General features: G+C 35.8%; 1 protein-coding gene across 1 annotated transcript in view; it reads left to right on the forward strand.

Annotated features, from left to right (window-relative positions):
- Positions 1–16873, forward strand: part of Shc (SHC-adaptor protein) — a 141414-nt gene that overhangs the window by 68315 nt on the left and 56226 nt on the right. Inside the window, exons 5-7 of the mRNA XM_081747789.1 lie at positions 1592–1765; positions 3555–3733; positions 10946–11223. Of these exons, the coding sequence (XP_081603915.1) occupies positions 1592–1765; positions 3555–3733; positions 10946–11223 (631 nt within the window). The remainder of the gene's footprint in view (positions 1–1591; positions 1766–3554; positions 3734–10945; positions 11224–16873) is intronic.

Here is a 16873-nt window from a genome sequence, read left to right on the forward strand (position 1 = left end):
AGCAAAAGTTTAGAAAGTCAGACAGATACTTTCTAGAAAATATTATTAAATGGAAATAAACGGTCATGAAAAGATGTAGATGAAATACCGGAAGTAATAATTTATTTTATTAAATCTCATCTCATCAGACAGAGAGAGGAAGAAGTAGAAGGAAATAAATATTAAGGAAAAGAGGAATTCCTGAATAACATCAGATCAGCTTCCGTGATATTTGCCAGGGTTCTTGAAAACTTATTTTTAGCACGCTTTCTGAATTACGAAAACTAAGTTCACCCCTTAATCCAACCAGACCACTTAATCACCTTATATCTCGCTATTTCCACGTTTATCTGTATCACATTACAACTATTTTTATTTGTACAGGTTTCTCTATGTGACGTGTTGACCATTCCTCCCTTTTTTTAAAGTATTTTTTCCTCTCTCTTGGAAACCTATTTAGACTTTGATCGGGATATATGCAGGGATTAAATTCAAAGAGAGTTCTAGGGGTCTAAACTCTCGCACCAATTTTATAGAGGGAGTCGTGGTCTCTCCACCAAATCACTCGGTTAGAACCATCGGCCTCAAAGATGTAGCACGCATTTTGTAGTATTTAAAACAATCATACATTTATATGAATAATTTAGATGGTTTTGTTTGGTTACTTCTGTTTGTTTCTTTTCGTATATTCCATATATTCAGCATTCATCTAATATTTAATGATTAAGATTTATTACTGGAATAGGGATATTATGATTTAAACTACCCTCTTGCGTCAAGATAACATTTGGTCAGGCCTCCCATCTATCCACACACGACCGCCAATGACAACAAAGTTTAATCCCAGGTCATACGTTTTTACACTAGATTCAACCACAGCATTCAGTGATAGACTATCGGATTAGTCTCGTTTCTTTCTTGTTATCTTTCTTTCTATACTTTTCAGCACTTCGATGACACTTCAATCTCGAAAGCTAAGTACTTGTATTCAGTTCCTTCAGTGTGTTTTTGTTCATTTGCGATAACGCTGATTTTGATGTACTAACTACGTATTTCTTTATCCTTTGCATACGTATGTTAAATACTGAAGATGTGTATTTTTAATAACATTAAGGATTATTACAGTAATAGTTGGTTTTCACTCGTATTCATTTATATTTTAAATTATGCTTTTATGTATGTTCATTAATAAATGTTTATGTAAAAATTTATTTATTTATTTATTTATGTATTATATATATTATTTATTTATTTACGTATTTTTAAAGATATGATTCAAAACAGCAATCCATGTTTGAAGCTTTTAAACTTTCGAGAATTTTGTAGAAGGCAGTTCTATCTAAAGGAAATGTTCGAAAAATGAAGCAATTTGCATTAATTCGCGTTACATTGGTACCGAAGTGTTTTAATTACATTTTTAATGCTCATGAAGATTGTAACTAGTCAGACTTGTATTAATAGAAGTAGAGAATATGAGAACGAGATAAGCAAGTTACATTATATGCCTTTATTTTATGAATCAAGATTCAGTGGAAACGAAAAAATGTGTAGTGCGTTGTTATATTGTTTTTGATTATTAATCCAGACATTACCTCGTTTATTTTAATTACAGGTCGATAGGAAGATTCAACGCATTATAGGAGAGTATCCTGTCATGGTCCATGCGGGAGCTAACGTAAATTTAACAATAACGAGTACTTGTCTAAAATTAACTGTTTTGGAGTCTGGAGAAGTTATTGCCGATCATGAAATGCCAAATATATCCTTTGCTTCTGGAGGTGATCCGGTAAGTACTGTAAAATACGGATTATTGAGATGTAGAATGCTGATGAAAGATTTAGAATGGTTATTTCTGTAATGTTTTCGTTCAGTTTTTTTTTTTTTTTTTTTTTTTTTTTTAATGTAACGAAATTTCTAGTAACACTGCGCGATGTGAAACATTACGTAGAATTCTCCCGTAGTAAGAGAGTAGAAGAAAGTGAAATGTAACTTAACGTTTAAACTTGATTCTTTCAACAATATACTTTTGAAGTCGATCATAATATATAGAGACGTGTTCTAATACGCAAAATAAGTTTCCTGTAGATACGTACAGAATTGTTTACATATGGTCAGTGCTAGGGATCGTGGTAGTGTGTGATAAAAATACAAAATGTCTCAAAGGCGACAGCGACTTGGGTATAGAAATTTAACCAAATTTGAACGAGGTCGTATGGTATTGCCTTAGAAAGGTGGATTTTGATGGTGTAAGACTGCGATAAGAAAACATTCTGACGTGTCAGCAATAAATTGACAGCAGTGTTTCATGGAGGCGTTTCTGCCAAAGGATCAAGATCTAGGCGAACTCGGTCTACATAAAAAAGAGAGTAAATGGAAGTATTTATAGAAGGGCATATGAAACATTTATTCAAGCTGCGGTCTGATGCAGCGCTGCAATACGAATTTAGATAAATCTTAATACAGAAGAGTCATCTCAATTTCACTCGATCTGTAAGGCTTTTCTCGCTCACTCTTCAGCACATTCAGACATGTTTTCAATGATGTAATGCTAGAGCTCATTGTAGCCTAGAATGAAGCATAAACCGTTTGTGTGTGCATCCCAGTGAAGGATCACTGGTAAGGCAGCAGCAATATCAAACAGTTGCAGAGCTGTATCCGTCGTCTACATAATTGTCCTGCCCCATGTTAATGATGTGGTAAGGGATTTCCTGTAATAGGGGAAACTTTTCTCCCTTCATTGTTATCCTGAACATCATAACGGCGAATATTTACATCAGGATGATCATCAAACTCGTTGTGTTGCCATTCATAAATGGTATTCAGGAAATACTGTTTTAATAAGATAACGCACCTCTCCGTTCGCAAATAGAATCCAGAATTCTATCTCCGACAGAATATAGTTTGAACAAGTATATCCTGGCATGATTGCCAAATTTTTAGCTCGTATCTGCAGTCAGCAGACTTATTAACAGCAATTAACTTATAAACCATCCAGATATACCAGTCGTGGAACGTTATCCCACAAGATATTATTTGACATCTAGACCGCTTGAATGCTTGTGTACATGTCAGCATTCTACGTGGAGATAATTACAATATTTACTTTTATAGACGTCATTTGACTTTAACATGATATTTCTTGATTATGTGCTTTGCAAACTTTTTATTTGTGTCTAGGTAGTAAATATGGACTATTTATTTTCATTCACCAAGTTTAATTGCTGTTTACTGCTGGAATTCCATTTTCGGTCAAAGAAAATTGTATAGAAAACAGCTTCTAACGGGTAGGAGTTGACATAGTTTACAAAGTTAATAGTATGTTGGTCGACTTTACATGCATTGTCAAATGTTTCTTCAAGAATGATTTCCGGTTTTTAATTTTGTATATTTTTCTAGGATTTAGACAGGAATAATTGTACCAAATTGTTGTTGTTGTCAACTTCCGTTTTCTGATCAAAAATCTATAAAAATATTTATTAATCTGAAATTAGAAGAGTGTCATTAATTATGTATTGTTATATTTCCTTGTATTGTTGTATTGTATTGTTGTTATGTATTGTTGTATTTCCTTGTAGGACACATTGGACTTTATAGCATATGTTGCCAAAGATAGTGTGTATGGACGAGCTTGCTTCGTTTTAGAATGTGGTGGTGGATTAGCTCAAGACGTTATTACCACTGTCGGACAAGCCTTTGAATTACGATTCAAGGAATACCTCAAGAGGACACCAAAAATTTTGTACATCTCGGACAAGTAAGTGTAATCTGAATCTAGTTCACGCACATAGAATATTGTTATCTTATTATTCATTCTGCCACATGAAAGATAATTTGTTTCCTGGAAATTGATAAAAAAAAAGTACAAAAATTAAAATGCGTACATTTTATGAACTTCATTCCGACAACATACTTCCAAATACGACACATATTACAGTGTGTACCTGTCTGTAAATACCACTTTTACTTTCAACTTAAAAGGAGATGCATAATTGGTGTCGTCTTCGATGTCGAAGACTCGAAAATAATTCTCGGTAACCAATGTTATAATTTTGTAAATATCATTTGCTAAGTACTAATACATTTAGAGAAACATCAAAATTAACATATTTAAAACAGCAAACAGTAAAAATTAAACATAATTTTGGTACTATATAAACCGACAATTGTAGAAACGAAGGATAACACATAATGATTAATAAGTTTTTCAGTCCTCTATATTTAGATTTTGCCATAATCCCAATCACAATAATAAACAAAAATATCATTTTATACTGTATATGTCTTTGAAGTAGCAATTATTAACATTCAGAAAATGTTTATATTTATTTTAGATAAAAAAATTTCATCCAGCTTGGGTGAAGATGGGAAGGAGTTTAATATGGTAATGGCATTGCCTCTTTGTATGGCTAGGCTTATCCTTTGTGTCAAAAAGTAACCACTTCTAGGATCTCCTGATTTGTTAATTAATTTTGATCCTAATTCCTTTGAAAACATTCTGGCTTCTTTGCTAAAAACGCCCATTGTTTCCGTGGCAAACGCAATAAAAATGTGATCTTCTTTAAGTTTTGAATATTTAGAATGTTTCCGCGTACACGCTGTGTCTGCTGCACTTCCCGCTTCTTCACTAGTTGACGTTAAGTAAGATGGGGCAAAAGTATCTACACATGTTACATCCCATACTAGACACTGGCACCTTTTCCAAGGTGTCAAAGTAATTCCATCTGGCCGCTTATTATCATTCCGATACATTCCTGGTGGCTCTAAAATGTTAGGACAGTATATACTGGTGAGGGTTCGTTTTATTATTTGATTTAATTCACTGTGACGTGAAATTCTCCCTCCACTTTTGATGCAACTTAATGCGTGTAAGCTTTCTCATCCATCTGACTTTGACACGCACATGTGAATTCATAGCAAATACTAAGTCCTAGGCGTAAAGCTACACATATTTGAAAAATATTTGTTTCTAAAAATGTTCCGATGTTTTTAGAGGGTGTGGCTTGCAACCATGCTCCAGACTCTTTTTGACGTAGTGCTTTGAGGCGAGCTGAATCAATGTCATTTTGCGAAACTACCTCGTTTTCAGCTATCTCGTTGATTACAATTTCATCCCATTTTCTTTGCGACTCCTTTACAACAGGAATTGTGTTGTAAATGCCTCTCCATATTTCTAATGCCTCTGTCAGATGAGGAATCTTCACTCGTCAACTGAAATTTTAAGAACTTTGGAGTCGAGCGACAACACCCCATAAGAAGAAGACAAGAATGCAGGGAGACTCAAATCTGAAACTTTCCGTACCCCTAAACCTCCTAAACGAATGGGTAAGCTAGCTTGTGCCCATTGAGTTTCATTTAACTTATAATTGAGTATTGATTGCAGACACTTTTTCAAAATGTCATCTAGTTGAAAAATTTTAGTTGGCCTGAACCATGTTGAAACTGTACGTAAAAAATAAGTCAATTTAGGAATACCTAAACAATTTTTTAAAAGGAAAAAGGCTATATGTGCTGGTACTTTTTTCAACCTCTCGGTTATTGTTTTAAAACTATTTAGATGATCCTCCAAACAATTATCATATCCATCTTCGTGTAGTGGTGCTCCCAATAATGATATCTCATGAGTTGGTATTGTTCGTATTCCAGGTAGCACAGCTTAAAATTGAGCTTCAATGATGGGGTCTGGTGTTCCCGACGTAAAAAATAGCTCACATTTTAATGGATTTATTTGTAGTCCTATCTTACTTGATTCCACGAGTAAAACATTTAAGTCGTGTATGACTGTCTGTGGTGATCCACCTAAAGTACCATCATCAAGATAAAACACATTTAGTTCTGAACGTAACGTACTAATTATTGGGTGAATTGTTAAACTAAATAGCATCGGTCCTACAGGATCACCCTGTTGACATCCGACCTGTGATGAAATTGTTCTGTCTCCGAAAAATAGCATGGACGGATTAGCATAACTTTGCCAAAAATAGGGATATAGCTGGGGTATAACTCGTTGCACTTCTTTTAACATAGAATCTCTTTCCACAGTGTTAAATGCGTTTTTATAATCTATTTTGAGGATTATATTGTTAGAGTTTTGGTGTGATTTAATGAAAGCACGGGTAGCATGTATGATTGTTTCAGTCCCTTTCTTCGTCGCAAAACCGAGCTGATGTGGTTGCAAATGATTTGTGCACTGATTATAGACTGATGATACAGCTAATTTGGAAGCCAATCTTCTGAACACAAATCGGCCTTACACCACCATCTTTTTTCCGCAGGGCACATAGGTTAGCACCAAAGAGGTATTTACATATATCGTGATTTACTTTTCCATTTAAAATCAGGTTTACCAATTTCGTTATTGAAGTGAGTAAGATCCCCGCTGAATCATCTGCCGATTTCGATGTTAGATCTTTTAAGTGTTGAGGTGACAGTCCATCTATTCCTGAAGCAGAACCACTGGGAAAGTTATGAATTGCTTTTAGAACCGTATCTTCCATTGCTCTGATGCAAGGGTCCAGTTCTTCTGGAGGATTTGGCATCTCAAGGACCCTGGAAGGAGTTGGATGCTTAGTTGAGAGTATGTGATATGTTTCTTCATTAGAAGGAGCTAAACTGTCATCTGATGCTAGTAACCTCAATGCTCCTCTTGTATCAAAATCAGAAATTTTTGATATTATCCTGTTTGTTAAATCCGGTTTGCGTTTCTTGCCAGTAACTTGAGGACAATTCGTGAAGGAGCTCTCTTTTAAATTGTGCTTGATGATGTTGGTAACTGACTCCGAACTGCGATTCCTGGGAAGTCGTAAGTTCTGAAAAGAGAAAAGGAATAATTTTTTCTAGGAAGAGAAATCATTATTAAGAAGACATTCATCTATTATATGTGCAAGTTTGTTTGCTACTCCATTTCTTGCTCCTTTCGGGATTTTTCTTATTATCCATATGTTGGATTTCAATGTTGTAAGCTCTGTTACAAAATTTTGGGAATTTAATTGAACATGTGTTTCCTGTGTGGCGTGTTTCCTTGTTTTGTGTATGTTTAATCCTTTCCTTGTGGGAAAATCTTTGCCACATTCTGAACATGTTGGAATCACTACACTGGTTTCCATTACGTAAATTATGTATAACAAATAGACATTGTTGTTTTAATTGTAATTCCCGGTAACAGAACACGGTCGTATATTTAGTTGAATTAAGTTTACATGTCATGTAGACTTAGTTGAGAATAGGAGTGTTAAATGATAGTCAAGTCAAATGAAATTCAAGTTCTAGATGTGAAACTAAAGTGTTTTTCTTGGAGATGGTAGCTGTTTCAATACATTTTTTATGTACTGTACACATTTGTGGAAATGCGCACTCCCCAACAAAACAAGATATTGCAATACAAACAAGTTATATTTCAAATTTTATACAATGGATAATAAATTCAGGTTTACACTTGTGCATTGCTACTGATGATTAAGGGCCTTTTATAATCGCCGTAACAGACCAAACTAATGACGAAAATAAAATCACTTGTACGAGTGAAAAGACCATCTAGTGTTTTTCAGCTCGCGCGTAATCACAAAGCATCCCCGGGGATACTAAACATAAAATAAAAGCTGGGAAGTCTTGTTGTATGCTTAACACACATCGTGATTATAACGCCCCAAGGATAATATGTAACAAATAGATATTTTACCACAAGACCTTGAATATAGTACAATAAAACTATCCCGACTGTTATTAGCGAATGACACATACCACATTATTTAAGTTTAAAAGAGAACTTCATGTAAAAAAACGCTCCTTAAATAAAGGAATTACAAATTGACTGCAGTGAAAATTACAAAAGCAAAATATAAATCAACAATCAGTTTAACTCTTTTCTGCCGGGTTATTAATGAAAGTACTTATTGAACTTTTGCTTTTCTTAAAATGTATTATTGCGGCCTGGTATTCATGATTTTTGCTTTTTCATATGATTACTCAAGATTTCACTGATCTTCGTTACCGATTGTACGAATACACTGTTGCCCTCTTTACATATTAAGTTATAACTTACTTGCGCATTTCTGGGAAAACAATCCAAGTGAGAAAAGAAAGAATTTAATAACAGTTGTTACTCATTGTGCCATTATTGAGAGTTCAGTCATTGATTTCTTCTTTCCACTAACATTTAAAAGACCAAATGAGAAATAGACGAATGGTGAATCAAGCAAACTCGAACTTTAATTATGAATGGGTTAAACCAGTCAGATGTATGTCAGTAAGAAATGTGAATATTTTAAACTTTTTCATCACTCATTAAGTTTTTTCTCTTGTATTAGTTAGCGACACATCAGTTGAATTGATTTTGCATTTAACGTCCCGTTCAGCAGCAAGGCTATATGAGACATGTACCTACTGATTAATGTGGAACCCGAACCACATGAGCTCCTGCCAGGAATCGAACCCGGGTCTCCCACGTCAAAGGTGTGTATGCTAACCGCTTAGCCACGAAGAAGCTCTAGGAACACATCAATTGCTTTATATGTTTCTCACTTTATAATTTACTTCAATTGCACTTCTAAATATATTAGCACCTCAAGATTCAAATCGCGTCCTTAGAGCGCAAGGCTCCATGTCCAATTTTAGAAATTTTGCAGGAGAGCAAAAATAAAAGTTCAACTCTGTATGAAAATTACAAATTGTGGCATTAGTTGAAATAAATTCTAAGTTATAATTTTCTGTGATTATATTAATAGTTATACATAAGATACTACATGAAAAGTTAAAAACAGCAGTAAATAACACTGTTATATTTGTATAATGTTGCCTGTTCTATTTATAACGATTATAATGTGGTAAGAAAGAAAATGCTTTCAAACAATCACAAACTGTGAAACTATCATGTATTAAACGAAAATCAAAGTAATTTTAAAAGAGGGTTATAATATGCGTATAAATGTAAATAGTATTAGTTACTATTTTAAATAAATTGCTTAATTTTTTTTTAACAAATTCTCTGTTTCCATCTTTAAACAAAATGTACTGAAATGTTTGCACCTTGTCTCTCCCATGAGTGTGCAGACGTTTTCCTACGGTGTGAATCTTGACGCCCACTTACAGATAAAATCTTTTTGCTTATTGTAATCTCCTAGCAAACAAAATTGCTCGCATATTATGTGAGGGTCTTGTTCATTTATTTTCGACGAACATTTGAATCGACACTTCTCACAGTCAACTTCTTTTGGCACTATTTTAGGAATATTTTTCCAAAGTGTATTAACGTGCTCTTTACCTGTTTTTATTTTATTTTATTTTATTTTATTTTATTTATTTATTTATTTATTTTTTTTTTTACCATGAATCAGAACAAGCTTTCCTCCTTCTACCTTTCACTATGCTGAATACCTCCTCCTTCTCAACTTCATTCTGTAATTCAGCTGATGACACTACAGATAAACTACCAGCATCGTACACTTGAGTATTGCTCTCCTTCTTATCCTATGGTTGGGCGTAAGTAGGATCATTGTCAGAATCATCTTGAAGTATTGAGAGTCCACCCGCAAGTTCGCATACTATTTCACTGTCAGACGCTCGGTGCGAGACATCTTTCGAAGTACAATTAATATTACAGTGTTGGGGTTTTTATACAGGATTATTGTTAGAAGGCACAGGAGATTATATTTTCTTTCCTGAATAATGTTATATTGAAATATTCTTTAGTGCTTCCTCCTTCAATGTATCATAAAGAACAAAATTATGTCTCTTTCGAAAGCGGAAACAAATTTTTGGAATCATGGTTTCTTCGTAAAGCTGTTTAGTACTATTTAATGTGCTAGTTCGGATAATACAACAAGACACAATTTACTGAAGTCTGGAGCATAAGGTTCTATGCCCCATATTTGCAAGAATATAAGGGACCTAAAGTTCTGTGTCCGGACATACAATCGTTGTGCTCTAAAAAAAATCTTTCAGAGAGTATAGGACAATGTATCATTCAGTGTTCTTGTAAACAGTTACAATTTCTTAGGCTTTCTTATCGCCATGTGAAAGCCCATCCTGCGCCATCTATACGTATAAAAACTCAATTTCGAAAAAAGTTGGACTTAGAACCTTTGCGCACTAAGGACGCGAAATATAGATTTCAATAGAAAAAAGAAAAAAAAAAGAATATATTAAATGAGTTATTTCACTTTCTAGATAGAACGTAGGCAAAGCAAACACTGTTCGAAAAGATGAGAAGACTGAATTATATCGGTTCCAACAAATAACGACGAATTTACATGCTTACGGTACTAAGCATTCTGGCGAACTGCACGGACAAAGTACAGCATCATCCCCAAAAGTAAGTTATTTTAAGTCAAACAAAGAGTGCAAAAAGAGAGCTGATGATTCGATGAGCAACATCAGGTGCCCAAAAATCACAATTTCCTTTGCTCTCGAGTCCACTGGGAAAATGATGAGATCCGGTTTCTCGTAAAACTGAATATACTAAAATTTCTTTGTTCGAAATTAACACCCGCATATGAATGTCACAGTTCTTCACACACACAACAAATGAAGGAAGATAGTACTCCTCTTAGATCTACGATCCAACGAGGCACAAACAGTATCTGATTACTTTTGCATGTCTCTTGAAAGAAAGCGGTTTATTTTCACTTTTTATTATTGTAATCTTGTTTCTGCGTATGGATTTTGATCATAGTAGTGTTATACATTTTTTATAGGCAGTATTTTCTTACCAAGTAAACTAATATTGACGAAAAGCGCACTAGTCTTTGATGTGTGTTTTCGTTGCTGGGGAGCTACTTCAATTAACATAAATTCCAGTCTACAAAAGGAGAAGTGTTATCTATCTACTCATATTCCTTTAGGAATTCTAGAACTATCTACGTTATTCACGATTTTGAAAGTATGGATTTGCAAGTGTCGCTCTTCCTAAAATTTAAATTAAGATGGTCTTGCATTGTTTTCATAAGATAATTTACAATTCGCAATTTTCTAGAATGGAGACAGGCGCATGCAATGGTGAAGGAGTAGCTTGGGGAGATGATCCTGAGTACTACAATGACCTTCCCGGGAAAGTTCCTCCGGATATTGGTCCTCCTCCAGTTCCTCCATTGCCAAACAGCCACTTTCCTGCTGGAGCAGCCGGAAGCGTGGGAGGTTTCAATCAAGTGAGCGGTAATGCAGAGTCCGATTGTGCTTCTGCTCGCCCAGAAACGTTGAATCTCAACATCCCTCCTTGTGGTGCGGCTGCAGTGGAGGAGCCTACTAACAAAGGTAGGGGATGTGATAATTAAATATTAATTTCAATACTATATTAGTATATTTTAATCTGGTACTACATTTTAGAATAACTTGTCTGTTTTTTTATTTTCTTTTTTTTTTTTTAACTTTGAGAATCGAGTACTCAAGAAAAATAGAAAACTGATAGAAGTATTTGAAGTATACGAATTTGATTGAGAATAGCATTGCTGTCTAAAATTTATTGAAACTCATTTAAGAAAATGTCAAAAGTTTAACTTCGATAATTCATTAGAATTTAAACTTTACAAATCCAAATTGAAACTCTTATTCTGACTCCAAATAGTAAATCAATAAGTATAATAATTTACAGAGGTGGCCAGTTCTTTCCTCATCTTATCTGAGTCAGTTTAAACAACAAAGTACTAACAAAAGATGCCAGGATGATACCAATATTCCTCAGACAACTGTCCTACTCATTCAATGCTGATTTCTCCTAGGAAGTATGCCAGGTCTAAAGAAATTACTACAAATACTACATACGTGACATAGTTTTCATAACACTTCTATTTTATTAATTTAACTCACTGTATATGAGAAAATGAGAGGAATCAACGTTTTCCTTACACTATATGTCCTATAGGTGCAGATTCAATGAAAATTCAGTGAAAAGTAGGGAACTTTTGTGAATTGAACCCACGACCTAACTATGCGGTAGGCTAACCATTACGTTAACCATGTTGCTCCCTGAACAGCCATATATCCATCTCATGTGGCTTGAAAATATGAACATCTACCTTGAAAGTGAGATGTGTGTAGCTGTTCAGGAAGCGAATTGGGTAGCGTAGTAGTTAGTTCACCGCCACGGTAAGCCAGAGATAAGGGTTTTATTCTAGGTTCAGTCTCTTACCTTTCCTCTCTTTGATTTTTTATTACCTTATATATACACATCCTACATCTTTTCGCGTATTATGTTGTAAATATCTTAACCCCTTTGAACACTCAAGGCCGTTTTGTTCAATTTTTCTATTATCTTTCATTAATATCTACATCATTTTACTCAATATTACGAAGTTGCCAGCTAAAAAGAATGTATGTTAAAGTTTTCATTTTATGCACCTTTTAAATAATAACGTTAAGTTTCACATACCTGTGCGTATTATTTGTATTTTTAATCCTATTATTTCAGTACTATGTGTAGTATTGGTATCTTCTTCAGGAAGAACTTCATATTTGAATATGAATCGGGTTGATATTTACAAGTTTCTTATTTCCTGATTTCTATCCATGTATTCCACTAAAACAACTCAATCACTGCAAGGAAATTCCGAAAACTTAAACACTCCACTTTGAAAAAAGTATTTTTATAGGCTAATCAGGAAAATTTTCATTTTGCTGCAGCGTATATACAATCAAACCTCCATAGAAAAATCTTGCGATGGAGGATTCTCGTATGCAGCTTTGGTGTGCATATATCTTGGAGAAAAAAAAAATGAAATAAAATAAAAACAGTAATTTTTCCTAATTAGACAATCCTATATATATATATATATATATATATATATATATATATATATATATATATATAATACTATGTGATCAAAAGTATCCGGACACCTGGCTGAAAATGACTTACAAGTTCGTGGCGCCCTCCATCTGTACTGCTGGAATTCAATATAATGTTGGCCCACACTTAGCCTTGATGACAGCTTCCACTCTCGCAGGCATACTTTCAATCAGGTGCTGGAAGGTTTCTTGGGGAATGGTAGCCCATTCTTCACGGAGTACTGAACTTAGAAGAGGTATCGATGTAGGTCGGTGAGGCCTGGCACGAAGTCGGCGTTCCAAAACATCCCAAAGGTGTTCTATAGGATTCAAGTCAGGACTCTGTGCAAGCCAGTCCATTACAGGGATGTTATGGTCGTTTAACCACTCCGCCACACGCCATGCAGTATGAACAGGTGCTCGATCGTATTGAAAGATGCAATCGTCATCCGCGAATTGCTCTTCAACAGTGGGAAGCAAGAAGGTGCTTAAAGCATCAATGAAGGCAGGCCTGCGCTGTGAGAGTGCCACGCAAAACAACAAGGGGTGCAAGCCGGTCTCAAGAAAAACACAACCACATCATAACACTACCACCTCCGAATTTTACTGTTGGCACTACACACGCTGACAGATGACGTTCACCGGGCATTCGCCATACCCACACCATGCCATCGGATCGCCACATTGTGTACCGTGATTCGTCACCCCACATAACGTTTTTCCACTGTTCAATCGTCCAATGTTTACGCTCCTTACACCAACCGAGGCGTCGTTTGGCGTTTACCTGCGTGATGTGTGGCTTATGAGCAGCCGCTCGACCATGAAATCCAAATTTTCTCACCTCACGCCTAACTGTCATAGTACTTGGAGTGGATCCTGATGCAGTTTGGAATTCCTGTGTGATGGTCTGGATAGATGTCTGCCTATTACACTTTACGACCCTCTTGAACTGTCGACGGTCTCTGTCAGTCAACAGACTAGGTCGGCCTGTACGCTTTTGTGCTGTACGTATCCCTTCATGTTTTCACTTCACTATCACATCAGACACAGTGGACCTAGGGATGTTTAGGAGTGTGGAAATCTCGCGTACAGACTTCTGACACAAGTGACACCCAATCACCTGACCACGCTCGAAGTCCGTGAGTTCCGCGGAGCGCCCGATTCTGTTTTCTCACGATGTCTAATGATTACTGTGGTCGCTGATGAGTACCTGGCAGCACAATGCACCTTATATGAAAAACGTATGTTTTGGGAGGTGTCCGGATACTTTTGATCACATAGTATATATATATATATACCCTTTTTTTTGAAGTGGGGTGTTGAAGTTCTTGGGATTTTCTTGCGGTGACTTGAGTGCTGTTGTAGTGGAATATATGGGTAGAGAAAACAAACATGTAAATATCAATTCGATTCATATTCAGAAATTAAGTCTTAAGTCCTCCCTGAAAAAGATACCATTGCTACACAAGACATTAAAATAGTATGATTAAACTACATATAATGCGCACAGGTACGTGAAATTCATTTGTGTACTTTCTTGAAAAGATAAGTTTATGTATAATCTGATATGCAAGACTGTGTGTGACTACTTTTTAATACTTTACTTCAAGCAACCATTCCTTTTTCATAAGTGGTTGATTGTTTTGGAGTTTAATATTTCTTTCCAGCACCGAGGATGTGTGAGACACAGACTTACAGCTTAACGTGGAATCCGGACCAAATGAGCTCTAGGTAGGAATAAAATCCGGGTCTCCTGCGCGTATGTACTAAAGAGATCCTGCTTCAGTAAATCACTTACGTGGAAAAGCTATTTGACGAAGACGTTCGCATAAAACTACAAATGGCTGTAAACTCTGGTAGGGCAGAACGCACATTTCCTTAGTGCAAAACATACTTCACTTATCTGCCATCATTCTTGGCGTATTTTCTCATAATTCTTAAAATTCTCTTCAACTAATGAGGATCAAGAGCAGCCATTGCAATGGTAATTATCTTCCAGACATGATCCAGATTCCTCCGTGGCTAAGCGGTTAGCATACGCGCCTTTGGCGTGGGAGACCCGGGTTCGATTCCCGGCTGGAGCTCATGTGGTTCGGATTCCACGTTAATCAGTAGGTCCACGTCTCATATAGCCTCGCTGCTGAAAGAGACGCTAAACTAAAATCAACTCCAGATTCCTGGGGGGCGCGGTGGCTCAGTGGTAGAGCGTTCACCTCCGGTGCTTGGGGTCCCTGGTTCGATCCCAGCTTGCGCCGTGTGGACTTTGTGGTGGACAAACACCGTGCTCGTGGGTTTTCTCGGGGTTCTCCCGTTTCCTCACACTTTCTTCATTCCACCATTTCACTCATCTCTCATCATCACCGTCTCCTTTAGCCTAACCGGCATAAGCGTGGGACGTAAAACTTAAAGATTTCATTTCATGATCCAGATTCCTGATTTTCACAATACATTTCAGAATTCCCCTTATAACCATGGGGTTGAACTCACATTACGATGGTAACTATTCTACAGTATCCCTTCTGTCAATGCAGCGGCTTTTAACTTTCGTTGTCACGTGCTTTCTGGCGTGTGGTCTCCGCAGAGTTCGATTTCCAGTGTTGGTACTTGCCTCGGATACAGGTCCGAGTAATAGTTTAAATTCCACTTTAAGCACTACCATTTAATCTTGATGCATCAAAGGGAGTCTATAATAACCAACTAATTAATCCAGCTTTAGGAAAATGTATCCTATCAGTGGCTTACCATTTCTACGTAAGAAAGTGGACCTGTCTTTTGCTGTATGTTTCATGACTTTGTTGCGCAGGCATGAAATTTGGTATACACCACATTTCAGGAGTCTGTTGCGTAAATAACTACAAGCTAATTAAAACTCTGTGTCCTATGGAACCCGGAGGTTCAATGTCGCTTTCACAAAGACTGTCTGTCCATTGACTTTTATCCTTAACATCTGATCCAGTTTCTACTATATATTCATATTTCTACGGGATCCATCGTAATAGTGTTCTCCCATCTGCGCCTAGGTCTTCCAAGTGATCTTTTTCTGATTGGATTTCCAGTGAAAATTTTGAAGGTGTTCCTACTTTCTTCCATTCTGGCTACATGGCCTGCCTGTCTGAGTCTTCTAAACTTAATGACCCTAACAATGTTAGGTAAACGATATAAAAGTTTTTGGGTCCGAATACTCAAACAATACTGCAAGCTAGTATTATTTATAATAATATTTGTAATTTGCAGAATCTTATTGAGCTCAGTGCTGATGGAAATTCATAAATTACAACTTGTTGAGTACTAGTAAAAATAGCCTAGTGCGAAATCTCGAAATGTCAATCACTTGTCCGACAAAACGTTAACTCGAACAGCAAAACAAATGCACATGTCTTAATTTATAATTCATGTTGCTTTAAATCATAAAGCATAGGACTTGAAAAAAGAGTTAATATATAAATATACAGTTAATAATGTCTCATGAAAAAGAGAATGGTACTCTCAGTTGCTGTAATTATTCCAGTGACATATAATGTAATATTCTTAAGTACACGATGAAAAATGCCTTCAAAGATTACGGTAAGATTTTATAAATTAAGTTAAATGAATTTGTAACGTCCCATGTTTATCACTGAAAGCTTAAAAGGATCGGATGATAAAACCAAGTGAATTATTGAAGAATTGATGAAATGAAAAATCTGTCAAGGATAAAGGGATGAAAGAAGTACAAAATCAATCTTAAATTGGAAGTTAATGTATGTGTGTAATGTGATAACAGAACAAATTTTTACGATATCTTTCGCAGAAAAAGTATTCAGTTTTTATGGATATTGCCTTCAAGAGTTTCCAGTCATCATCGTTATTTGATGTGTTTAAGTCGGTCGTTAATAAGTGGTCAAACGTAATGTTATCCCAATTTCGGAGTTCCCACATACACATAACTGACTCATTCGCTCTATGGCGTCTGAAACCCGAATATTCAGTGTCTCATTCATAAAAAAACTCTCAATCGACTTCTGTCCTTAGCCAACTGAATCCAGATTCCACTTTGTATTTCTATTTATGTATTTCTTGTGTTCTACTAGATCCGTCGTAGTTTTGTCCTCCCGTCTACGCATAGATCTGCATAATGTTTTTTATATATATATATATATAT

The sequence above is a fragment of the Thermobia domestica genome, chromosome 2, assembly GCF_964235325.1.
Source record: "Thermobia domestica chromosome 2, izTheDome1.hap1.1, whole genome shotgun sequence".
Taxonomy (NCBI): Eukaryota; Metazoa; Arthropoda; class Insecta; order Zygentoma; family Lepismatidae; genus Thermobia; species Thermobia domestica.